This window comes from Corvus brachyrhynchos, unplaced genomic scaffold (assembly GCF_000691975.1).
Source record: "Corvus brachyrhynchos isolate BGI_N302 unplaced genomic scaffold, ASM69197v1 scaffold227, whole genome shotgun sequence".
Classification (NCBI taxonomy): domain Eukaryota; kingdom Metazoa; phylum Chordata; class Aves; order Passeriformes; family Corvidae; genus Corvus; species Corvus brachyrhynchos.
In genome coordinates this window covers 1234029-1246749 of record NW_008239290.1, presented here as the reverse complement: position 1 = coordinate 1246749, position 12721 = coordinate 1234029, and the positions used below count along the sequence as shown (strand labels likewise).

General features: G+C 38.8%; 1 protein-coding gene across 1 annotated transcript; it reads left to right on the top strand.

The window, feature by feature from the left end:
• Positions 1 to 74: 74 nt before the first annotated feature.
• Positions 75 to 10291, top strand: LOC103619872. The gene is made up of 4 exons (XM_017740476.1): positions 75 to 2516; positions 6827 to 6913; positions 7708 to 7860; positions 9155 to 10291. Exons 1-4 carry the CDS (start codon positions 2448 to 2450, stop codon positions 9299 to 9301), a joined length of 456 nt encoding a protein of 151 aa, XP_017595965.1. The 5' UTR covers positions 75 to 2447; the 3' UTR covers positions 9302 to 10291.
• Positions 10292 to 12721: the final 2430 nt, after the last annotated feature.

The following is a 12721-nucleotide window of genomic DNA, read 5'->3' as shown; positions in this document are numbered from 1 at the left end:
CCCGCCGAGATTGGGGTGGGTTGTGGGGCACCGGGGCTGCTGCAAGGATCCCGCTGGGTGCGGCCGAGGACGCGCCTCGGGCTGTATGCACAGGAGGGGATTTTAACATTAAAAAGCCAAGAGGTTTTTTTAAAGTATTTGGAAATACTGGAATACTAGCTCTTCCTGTCTTTTCTAGGAGAATTTTTGGGGCTTTCCAGATATGACTTAGGAGTTTCTGGGAGTTCACTGGAAAGATGTGCTATTACCAGTAATACACGCTCTCCTTCTTTTGAATTGCTGGTCATATGGAGTGCCATAGACTCCATTCTTTGGAAGTTACCTAACTTTAAGAAAATCCCTTTCAATTTTCAGTCTACATCTCCTAGAATTTTTTATGACACTTGTCTAATGTTTTTTCTAGAGGATTTATTTAGGAATGTCTAAAAAGATTTGATCACCATCCTGCAGTGGCTCAAGGGACTTCCTGAGTGTGCAACTCGTGACCTGCTTTTACTCTGTAATTTCCTCATTTAAAAAAGATTTGCAATCTGTATGGGACAGAGAAAGTAAAAATGACAAAATAAAAGTGGCTTTGCGTGTTTCACCTCTTATCCCCACTTGTTGCCAGACAACCAAGTTTAAAGTGATGGAGTCAGTAAGGTTGCTTTAATTTAGAGGATTGCTGTTTTTGTCCCTTGAAGCATGTTTGTGAAGCAGCATATCCAAGTTGTTTGTATCACCCTATTTGCAAACAAGCATCACAGTTTATCTTTCGCACTGGAATCGACAGGTGCAATGAGAGATTGGGAAAAATGTTGCCCTATAATTGAGTTCTTGAATGTTTTTTGTAAACGTCTTTTAAAATATTAAATCTTAGTCCTTCAAACTGATAAATCATTCAACAGAGATATTGTTAGTGTAGGGATTTACAAAGATAATGTTCTGTGGAAGTCAGATGTGTCCACTGCGAGCTTGAAGATCATAATAGAGTCACCTTACAGAGTTTTTAAATTTATTGCATGTAGGACCCATTTAAGATCCACTAGTCAGGAAAAGTATGCATTCTTCTTTGAAGATTCATTCTGCTGTGTGTGGTGGGATTTGGCTGGAATGGGCTGTAAATGGACTGTGCTTCTTTTAATGGCAGTGAGCATGTGGTGTGACCACAGTTTTTGCATCACAGAAGTGGGTGGGTCAGTAAAAGTTATGGTCAAATTTTATTGCTTTCTTCTTAATTGCTTAAAATTTCTCTCTGAGGCTGTGATTTACTAGTGATGCCCAAGTCCAGAGATGCCTGTCTCTTGAGTGCTGAACTGGCTGTACCCAACAGCCCACCCTCACCAGAGAGCAAGGAAAGTAGCAGCTGGGGCCAGGACATCCCTTCTTCCTTTCCTGGCTGCTATCCCACAGCTACTCTGTGTGCAGTTGTTGTTCTTACTCAGTAGTGGAGATGGGTAGAAACAGTGCATACTCCTCCAGAATCCTGCTGGGGTCTTTGCTAGTCCTGCAACATAAATTTCTAGCTTTGGGGTTTTTTTCAAAACCTTCCATTTAAGCATCATCCTAGCCAGACTAGCAATAGGCCAGAGTCCAATTATGAGCTTCCTAATAATGTATTATTGCGTGCTTAGTCTCCCTCATTCCCAGTGCCAGGTGAATCACCTGCAGCCTCCTATCAGTCCCTTCAGGCTTTTTCGATGTTTCGGTCTTTTCTCTCTGCCCATCCTCACAGAACTCATATTTTCCTGGATGTCATACAAGGACAGAACACCAGGGGTCTGAGCAAAGCAAGATGGTCCATTAAAGGGAGAAACAAAGTGAGTGGTAGTGGCAGAGAAGGTTGTGTTGCTGCTTTATCTCATTTTACAGCCAGTAGCATGGATTTGTACATTTGGTCAGCCTGAAAATGTGCTTAAATACACCTTTGTTGTAAAGCTGTGTTCATGGGGATTTGTAGAAGTTATCAAAGGAAAAAAGGACAATCGACAATCAAGGTGAGATTCGTCTGCCAATTAAGACACTTGAATGTCTAAACATACATGATTAAAACACTCCTCTACATATGTCCGATGTGGTTATGGTCCAATAAAAGTCAATGCTTGCAGTGAAGCCTGGAGATGAATTCAGCCCAAGCAGTCACCAAGTATCTGGCCAGCTCAATAGTTGTAGGCTCTTATCCACGCTGGCTAAATCATCTTTGGGTGTGAGGGAGTTTAGACACTCAAAGAGTGTCTTAATCTGGAGCTGAATCCTTCCCTCAAGCAAGGCACAAGTCATTTGGTTGTACAAAGATCCCTTTTAAACTCTTTCACAGATTACAGAATGTATTTGTTAATACAGCACACACACTGTGACATTAATATGTGCCTAACTGTTCTTCTTGTAATCCAGCCTTTTTCAGATCTACCTTACCAGTTCTGCCACTGCTCCTTGTTCTGTCTCCAGTGAATTCATCTAGTTGTGCAATGGGAAATAAAACAACTGAAATCCGTGTGAAGTACGAGAATATACTAAGTCACGACATCAATGAGCTGGTAGGTAATAGCTCTTGGGCTTCCAAAAAAATGTTGATTATTTTTAGATGCTAACAATTAATAATAAAAGCTCTAATGTTAAAACATGATAAAAGACCAATGTAAAATCTCACGTTATGATGGAATGGTGGTTTTATTTGAGGGGGTGGAGCAATTCAGTCTCTTTAAAATCTCTGAAATCTGTAGGTACTGCCTATTGGCATGTACAAATACTATGATACAGTTTTTTGTGCCTGTGCATCATGTACCATTTGGCCATGTCTTGGTTTGAAAGACAGGTGTCTGCTAAGGAAGGCAGAAGCCTCCCTTGGAATAGCAGATGCAACCCCCTTTCCCTCCGAGTTACTATAATTTTGAAATCAAGGGGCTTTTAGGCAATGATGTGGAAAATAGGAATAACAGTTCTTTACTATTATATATATAACCAGTCAAACAAACAGCAATAACTCTGGCAGTAACAGTGAACAATCACAAACCCAGTCCCAGCCTTCTCGGCTGCCGGGCCCTTTCCCCTCGGGTGCAGTCCCGCTCGCAGCCGGCAGGGGCGCTGGCGGCTCCCGGTGAGCAGGGCGGGTGCGATGGTTCCCCCGCGGCTGCAGGGGGCGCTCCGGAGCGAGCTCGGGGAGCACGCGGCACTGGTAATCCCGGGTGGCAGACCAGATGTATCCAAACGGGGAGCCCCCCGGAGGTCTGGGCAGGCAGGGTGAGCACGGCTACAGTGAAGCGAAGGCTCGAAGCAGCGGCGGGGCAGGGCGGCCACATCCCTGCTCCCAGTGGGGTGGGGAAGGAGGGCTTTGGGATCCTGGGGCTTCTCCAGCAGAAGGAAAAGCAGCCGAAGAAAGCAGCTTCCCTCTCTGTCCAAATGCTGGGGACCAACTGCCCACACACCCAGGTGTAGACAAAGGAGTAGCCAGCTCTTTTGTTTTTCTTAACTACCCAGCCATTTGTCCCCGTACGTATGGGAAAATTCTTTTAACAGGAAAAAAAAAAAAAAACAAACCAGGAGAGCTCCTAAAACCCCAACATTATCCACTCCGAATTTTTCCCATACTAACATGTTACATGAAACTTAACCCTTTTAACCATATAAATACATGCATCACCCAAATTATATATATATATACATGCTGATACATATATACAGAGCCATGGGTAGGTCACCCTAAAACAAGGTCCCCTTGAGGTAAGCATCGGGTCTCTCCATCCTTTTGCATCACCCACCAGATGCAACCTGGTCCCTGAGCAAAGACAACACCACGGATGGGTTTGTCTTTGCTCGAGGCAGAACTAACCCCCCAAACAGTTTTCCAAGCATACCTCTCATGTGCACCACAGGCCATAAATCATGTATTTCATTAAAAAGTACTATTTTCTAAAGTAGTTTCATGACTACTTCTGTTAGTATATTTTTATCAAGAGAAGAGAGCATTACACAACCTGTAATTTGTTCTACTAATTAGAGACTTCTTGAGTGAAGTTTTATGTTGTCCATTGAATACAAATGCACAGAGGCACAAAATTCATATGACAGTAAAAGTTTCTTCGTATCTTAATAGGTTTCTTTGTACCTATTAACATACCTTGTTTAGCCAACAAAAATTATCTTTTCTAGATGGCAGAAGAACTTAACATTCTCATGTAAATCTCCTCCATTATGGCTTTATCAGCCACATTTATTGCAGCTTTGCAAATAAGTTTCATAAGTTTACCAATCCATGCCCAAAATTTACCTTCCAACTCTTCCTCATGAATTACTAGCAATTAAAATCATCTGTCAAGAACACTACCATGGGAGAACACTTACCACAGTTGTATTAGTAGAGGCATTCCCACAAAAATGAGATTTTCTGACAGGTTGTCACTAAATGAGAATTCACCATTCTGTTGCAGTCTTAAATCAAGATCTATTTGCATTAAATACAAATAATATACAGTGCTTTTCCAAGGGCAAAATCAGGAGTCATTGCATTTCTTCACACGTATGAAGCATTATGGCAGTGGTTTTCAACCCTTCTGTACCAAGACACATCAACCCTCATCTGGAAACAAAATACCTTTAGGGTCAGGGAAAGATCTTTTAACATTTCGATCACGTTATGTTTGTTGAGATTATGAGAGAAATGTACTTCTCTGCAGATAAATTACTTTATCCTGAATGAGGCATCACATTTGGGGAGAATATTAATGGCCATATTAGAATAGATAAGTATTCCCTTTAGTTTGCTGTCTTATTTCTGACAAAGATAAGTATTCCCTAGAGAACAAAAATAAACCCTCTTGGTGAGCAGTTAGAAGATAGCTGACCTATAAGAGAGAATGATACGAAGGAATAACACCCTCTGGCAGGCAGATCCTGCTGCCTTCCTGTGGTGGAGAGCCACGAGGTGCACCCCAGCCCTGCTCAAGATGCAGGGTCAGGGAGGCTGGGGGACTGTCCCAGCATGGATGGGGCAATGCTTTGCCACTATCTTGTTGTAGCATAGAGCTTGATGCAGTCGGTGCCCCAGGTTGCCATCAAGGATTGGAATGGAGGAATGCCATTATTCCAGATATATTTTGGAAGTATTTTTTTCTTTTTTTAGTTGCAATAAGTATTATAGAGATTTTTTAAGACATAGAGGTTTTTTAGAAGACTGTATGAAGAGTTATCAAAATAAATACATAAATAAATAAAACCTTCATGAATTAATGTTCGTGAAAACTAATGGGAATGTACTGAGCTCTGAAGCTTTTACTTCCTAGAAGACATACACAAGCAACTCCTGTGCAAGTTTCTTCATTTTTTTGTCTTTACTTTTCCCCATTTAAGAGAAATTTGTCTTCTATGTAAAATCAGTGTATTGTCACTATAAGTTAACAACAAATATTATGGATTCTGTGTGAGTGATAGAAACTGCCCACTAGGCACTTTCCTGCAATTGCAGAGTCAATAGCTTTCAGTCCCTCAGCCTGATGGTTGGATCAGCTATGGGTTTGCTACAGAGCAGGCTAGTGAGTTATATACTAGATCTCTGTAAAGTAATTTAATTTTCACTAATGCCTTTTCTGAGGTCAGGATTTCCCTTAGGTTGGTTTAGTCACAGCCAATAAACTGCCTTCAGACAGGGTTACTGTACATAATACTAAAGGTGATCTGAGAAAACTAGTGATGATGGGGAAATCCCGCAGCAGTAAGCAAATGAAGCAACAGATATACAGTTTCTAGGGTGAATATACGTATATATAATTATAAATTTTGGTGCTGTGTGACTGCAGCAACATTTCATTCTGTTCTGGTGAAAGAAAAGATGTGCATTAGCATCCAGATATTGGTGGTTGGGTTTTTAAATTTGGTTTTGTTGTTTTGTATTTTTTTTCTTTGTCAGTGAGTATTTGATTCCTCAAACTCTGGTTTTGAAAACCCTTTCTGGACAAAGTTCTATTTATCTTGAATGAACTTCTGAAACACAGGCAATTTCTGCATAAAAACTTTAAGAATTAACTGTCTAATGTGTTCATGCACATGCCTAAGTGAAGAGATCTAAAACAATACTGTAGTGAGCTAACTTTTTTAAAGCCCTTTGGCTTAACTGGATTATCTGGATACAGGCTGAAGAAGACGACAAAGGTTCTGTTGAGTTGGCTTGCATTGTCATCTTGATCACCGGTGTGAAAGTGGAAGAAAAAACAACAAGAGAGCATAAACTATTGATAAAATACTACGATCAGGCAAAACACCATGTGATGATGCTTAGGCCATCATATGTTATTACATATGCCAAGTGAGTGCTACCATCTGTTTAGAGCTGAGACATGTATTTATGGAGACTGACATTGACAAACACTGTATTCAGTGTATTCAATGTTACAGTTCAAATGTAAGATTTAAACATTGCTCTATGCTCCAAAATTTCCAAAGAACAAAGCAATTCAGTAGAATATGAAGATTTAAATTGAACAGATTTGTGTCCAGTTCTGGGCTCCCCAATATGAGAGGAATATGGAGCTACTGGAGAGACTCCAGCAAGAGGCCATGAAGATGCTGAAGGGACTGGAGCATCTCTCTAATGAGGAAAGGCTGAAAGAGCTGGGACTGTTCAGCCTGGAGAAGACTCAGAGGGATTTCATCAATGTGTAGAAATATCTGAAGTGAGGGGGCAAAGGGTACAGAGCCAGGCTCTTACCAACAGTGCCCAGTGACAGGACAGGAGCAGTGGGCGCACTCACACACAGGAGGTTCCCTCTGGATATCAGGAAAGAGCTTTTCATTGTGAGTGTGACCAAGCACTGGCACAGTACTTCTATGTCTAAACATGTATGATATTTTACAGGTAAATATGTCTGCAGAGAATCGTGACAGGTGCTGCAAGAATAAAAAATATGAAAATATCAAAGAGTTTTTCTGCAATGATACTGAGGTAAAATTTAACTTTTCAGAATTTAGAGAATACAAACTCAAATGAGTTCTTTGTACAGTCCAGTCCCTGAATAAAATAGTGTGATATAGTAGTATTTACTTTTGAAAGTCAAATCACAATGTTCAGGATGGTTTGTTTGTTGAATCTGGAATCATATGACGTGTTAAGTAAATTGATATTTTAAACATTTAAATATTAAGCAATTCCATATCCAAGAAATGTGGGTGTTTTTTTCTTAGAAGAAGAAAATAATATAGAAGATTCTTCTATATTTTTAATGCAAAACAGGCACAACACTTTATTTTTTGCAATAGAAGTAAACATGAAAATTTCTCAACCTCTGTTTTTATTTCTCTAGAGAAAATTATATTAGCTAAGCTTTTCACTTCAGATCTGAAAGCTTTCAAATAGTAGTTTGGGCAGATCCCAAATGCCAGAAAGCACAATTGTCAGCTGTTGCTAAAGATTTTATAATAACTTGATAAAAGGACTGGCTGCAAAAATAATTTGTTTTCCTAACTGCACCAACTGATTTCATTATGGCTGTGATTTCTCCCTAACATCCTTATGCTACTATTATTACTACTAAAAATTGCTGCTTTAAATATCTTGAAGAGATGGCAGGTAAGTTAGATTAGTTATGTGTTTTATTGAAAAAGATTTGCACTGTGAAAGCAAGAGAAACCAATAGCAATAGATGCAGGGTCTGGGGTTCTTTTAAAGACAAACCAACATTGCAAAGAATTAATGGTGCACAAACTTTTCAAGACATATTTTCCTTGCTCTCTTGACAGGAAATAGAATCACTACAGAGCATGGCATGCAACATGCTCAGATTCTTTAATAAGACGAGAATCAGCAAAGCCTTTAGATGGAAAGCAGCATTTGTCTCATGTGGGACATTACAGGTTCTACAGTGCAAATGTGAAAGACCTAAAAAAGAAAAGGTGAGTTGTACTCGTTCTACAGTTTAACTATTTGACTTATTTTCTAGAGGCCTTCAACACAGACTATCTGAAAGATAAAACTATTGTGCACATGCTCCTCCATGCCAGAGGAATTTTGCTCTGTATAGCATTTGTCTTGTAGTAGACATTAAGCCCAGTACAAAGACTAAGACAATCATCTGTAAGTCTATGGTGAAGATTTCTTATCTGGTGAAATATCTGAGTTAATTCTCGTGAGAGACAAAGACCAGACTTGTGCAAAGAAGGCGTTTAAACTTCTCCAGAGTATAAAATCGTAGCTGTTACTTTTCACTAACCCTAAGAGCAATGTTTAATTTGATTTGTTTCAACAGTTAGGGTGAGTTTCTCTCTTTTCTGTAATTTCTCTGGTCTTTATTTTAACCACAGTATCTCAAATTCAACAAGAACAATTAAGTATGATAATATTTGGATTTTTAGTCACTGGCAGAATATTCTTTTTGATGTGCCACTCAAATGTAGCACAGTGATCTACAGACTACTGTAGCAAAGGAAGAGTGTTAAGTGTGGCTCAGTGTTACCTATTGAACACAAAAATATTAAACAACATCAAAAAGTCTCCACATAGGCACCAAAGAATATAATGCTTAAACAGATGCATTGAAGGCTTCATTTAACTCATTCTTTTTCTCCTTGATGTGGAGAGACTTATAATCTGGGACCAGATCTTCAAAGTAATATTGGTGTGTCTATATTTTGCTTTGTCACCTCTGGTGAATCCAATATTTGCGTTACATTAAAAGGCATCCCAGTCAAGTTATAGAAGTCAGCGTCATCCTTACAACTCCTGCCTAACCTCATGGATTCCTGTTTTTATTTAAAGATCAATAAAAGTAATTTAGCAAAGAATTATGAGCAGTCATTGAATATGAACAAGAACCACAATAGTTTTGTCTGGCTGAGATCCTGAACACTAGGGCACAGCACCAGCCCCTGGAACTGGTCTGTCTTTTTCCACTAGTCTCAACACATACAGTCAAAGTTTGGCTCACAGTTTAATTGGCTTTATTTTCTCAGTCCTTCAGACAACAGAGGATAAATTTTAAACTATGATAGAGGATGTATATGTTCTCAGTTGGACACACTGGGTTTCAAGTGTCCTTATTTGCTGTGTGTTAAAGCCACGTTCTCACAGTCCCATGGGCGGCAGGGTCTCTCCAGTATTCAGATGTAATGCAACTGGTTTGCTTTGAAAGATGGCTATAGGAATAGAATAAGCAGTTCTCAGATAACAATACAATCTATTCTGTTTCAGGTTTGCCCACGTGTATTTAATACAGAAGATACAGAGACAGGTAAACAGTCCAAAAAGAAATGTAACCAAGAAGTTTGTGAACTGAAAGAAAATATATCTAGCCTTCGATCCTGCTGGAATAAATTTGAAAAAATAATTTCCAGGTGATTCCAGGTGAATCCTGCTCTTTTCTTTCAAAGTGGCATTACTTGGTATCTTTGCATTTTATATGCATTCTTCAAGTAAACTTGCTCGCTTATATGAACACTTTATGCCAGAATTCTGATGGAAGGCCACTGCCTTGTTCCTGGAGATAACAGAAATGGCTGAACCAAGCTGCTGAACTCCAAGAAGTGGAAATAGAAGACCAGCATTTGAAACAAAGAACTCTGCAGAAATCTGTGTCCAACCTTTGGGCTCTGGAAACTACTTTGAATTTTCTGACTTCTCAAGTAACTTTATAATACTGTCATATGAAAGCAACCACTTACATGTCTACTGCAATTTATAAAAACATCTTGGAAGCTGCAGGTGAAGAAAACAGTATAAAAAAGTAGCTGGTTTCTTTATAGCTATGAAGAAGGTATCAAGGACCAAAAGTAACAATTTACCAAAGCAGCAGCTTATCTTGAGTATGTTCTCCTGACACAAATGTTTTTGGTATGGGTCTGATGGGTCTGCAAACTGATTTGGGTTTGGAAAAACAGGGAGAAATTTAGCTTTTTAAAAAAACTTAGGAAGGGTACTGACTTTTAAGACATGCAGCATGCTTCTGCTGGCTGAAGCAGAGGCAAGACAGTGAGGCCCGTGGAAGAAGAAAAAGGACATGCCTGAATGTAAATTTGTTCAGTTGACTGGAAACAGCACTATCCTCATACATTTGGTCAACCCACAGGTAGCTGCAGGAGGAGCTAGAATTCCTCAGCTTTGGACTATGATTTCTCATATACAATTATTTTATATAACATGTTTTAAGATGTTAGACAAACATGACTTAAAATGTGTGAATATTGTCAGAGAATAATATATTGGCATTTAACTAATAAAGTACTCATATTTAATTTTGAATAAATATAAGTATTTTTATAGTTGTTTATAACTCTTTTGCAGTTTCTTACTTTGATATAACTCTTTTGGTAATAAAATATTTGTCTTCTATGGAATTGGGCTGTTCACTTTTTGACTGCCATTACTCCCTTTTTATTTTTTTTTTCAGAGATAGTCAGTCATTTGAAGCAAAGCTGGGGACTTCCTGTTTTAAAATACCTATTTCCTAGCTGCTTGTAACCTGCCCAGTTTAGGTAAACATTTCCATACCAGCCATCTACCTTGGACTAAATACTTCAGGAAAGCTTTAGTTAAGCCAGCCTGTTGTTTCCTGGTTGAAAGTAAACTAATATAAATTGTTTTATCTGTGCTTAAAGAATTTTTCTGTAAAACTACTCTGTACAAATTTCGGTGTTCAGAACAATCACCTGAAAAAGCAGTAGGATGTGCTTCAAAGAACTGTTTGCTCAGTTGACTGTAAACAGCACTAGCCTTATGTATTTGACTGGAACAAGATGGCTGTACTGAAACTGTGAGGGAAGAGGTTAAGAGCAAAGCAAGCATGCCATGCTTTCCTGGAATACATCTTCTCCAATCCCCTATCTATTTATGGTGACAATGAGGCAGGATTGGTAACTTTGTAAAACTGTGATTGTGATTTTCACATATGCTCTTTAGCTCTTCATGTAAGAGATTGCAACTTTAACTCCTAACACTTTAAAAAACTGAAACCAACCCCAACCCATAAATCTTTTATGGAACAGGGAAAGGAAACATTTCCCAGGATTATACTGCAGATAAGAGAATGCAATCACAGTTACAAACCCTTCTTCTGAAATGTGACCCAGGAGACTGCAGATTCAGTTGGTCTGTGAGACTGAAAAAAAGGTGTTCTGATATTTTTTGGAAATTCAGGAACAGTTAAAAGCCAACACTTATTTCCTAATAACCACTTGGCAAGGAAAGGGCAATGTGAATTAAAGCAAAAATACACAGATGCATTATTAGCTGCTACAAAATTCAAAGGTCAGTCAGTTTAAATTAAGCCGCAGTTCACAACGTAAGTCTTGAGAGAAATAAAGCAATTCCAGGACTACCCTGGGGAAAGACCAAGGGTTGATCCAGAGCAGAAATTTACATAGTGATTATGAAATAGTGGATTTTTTCTGACTACTTCTTATTAAATATCCTGCCTGATTCTTGTTGCCAAATTTCTTGAGTCACTGCTTACATGCAAACACTAACTGCTAAATGCAGTGACTGGTGCTCTTTGGTTTGTTCCTTGCATTTGAGAACTTCCTCTTGTGTCCTGAGCTTACAAATGTGGCACTAAAGTGCTTTTCAGGAATTGGCAAAGGGATGAAAACCATGCATGGTATTACCACCATCATGCCAACCTCCCTGCCACTTTCACTTATGCATTTATGTATTTATTTGGCCATAGAAAAGAAATAATATGAATAGGTCAAAACCATGATTTAGAAGTACATGGAATTTTTTGGGAAGGTGTCAAGGATAAAAAAGTAGGTATTTAAATTAAAAGAATTTTAGCACAAACACAACACAACCTCTTGCTGTTGCAAGAAGTTCAAGTTTGAGACCATCTAAGGAACAAGTCCATAGGACCTGATGCGATACATCTGTGGGTTCTGAGGGAACTGGCAGAGGAAGTGTCTAAGTCACTATCCATCATACTTGAGAAGACATGGTAGTCCAGTCCCTTTGGATGGCATCCAGTCCTTCTGGTGTATCAACTGCACTGCTCAGGTTTATGTCATCTGCAAGCTTGCTCAGGGTGCACTTGGTCTCACTGTGTGATAGATGAAGATATTAAAAGAGCACCAGTCCCAAAACAAGAGTCCTGAGGGACAGCACTCGTTACCAGCCTCCACCTGGACACAGAGACACTGACCACAACTTTCTGGCTGCATCCATCCTGTCAATTCCTTTTCCACTGAACAGTCTACCCTTCAAATCCCTATCTCTCAAAGTAAACTAAAGAGGTCAGTAGAAGGAAGTTTCCCCTAAAAAAAGGAATGAAAAGAGGAATTGATTTCTATTCATCCATATTTAGCAATCCAAACCTTATTGTAACTTCTGCTCACATATGTGAACTTCTGAAGAAAAATACAAACTTCTGCTTTTTTTTTCTTAATAATTTCATCAACAAAATAGTGTTCAAATGTCATGAAGGAGAACAAATCCAGATCAAGCTTAAGTTTACTATCCCTTATAGTTTTATTATTAAGAAAAAGAAATACTACAGATATCACAGTGATGAGCTCTACATAAACTAAATTCACAGTATAACTGGAGAAACAGAGGAGACACAGAGTTAAGTTTATATAAGCAGATCACACTGATTTAAATATCTGGTATGTTTTTCAAGTGACTTAGGAATCCAAATCTCATCTCACTCAATTTAAAAACCCTATTTTTTGTGTACCTGAGATCAGACATCACAATATTCTTAAGGTTGAAATTATATTACCTACCTGTATGCTATGTTATTTAAGATAATTTCACATTTGACTACAAAAA

Bases quoted from the DNA above. Each gene is read 5' to 3' on its own strand.
- LOC103619872 (XM_017740476.1), top strand. From the start codon at position 2,448: ATGGGAAATAAAACAACTGAAATCCGTGTGAAGTACGAGAATATACTA. The intron at 2,517-6,826 runs GTAGGTAATAGC...GATATTTTACAG, and splicing joins GTCACGACATCAATGAGCTG to GTAAATATGTCTGCAGAGAA. The intron at 7,861-9,154 runs GTGAGTTGTACT...ATTCTGTTTCAG, and splicing joins AAAGACCTAAAAAAGAAAAG to GTTTGCCCACGTGTATTTAA.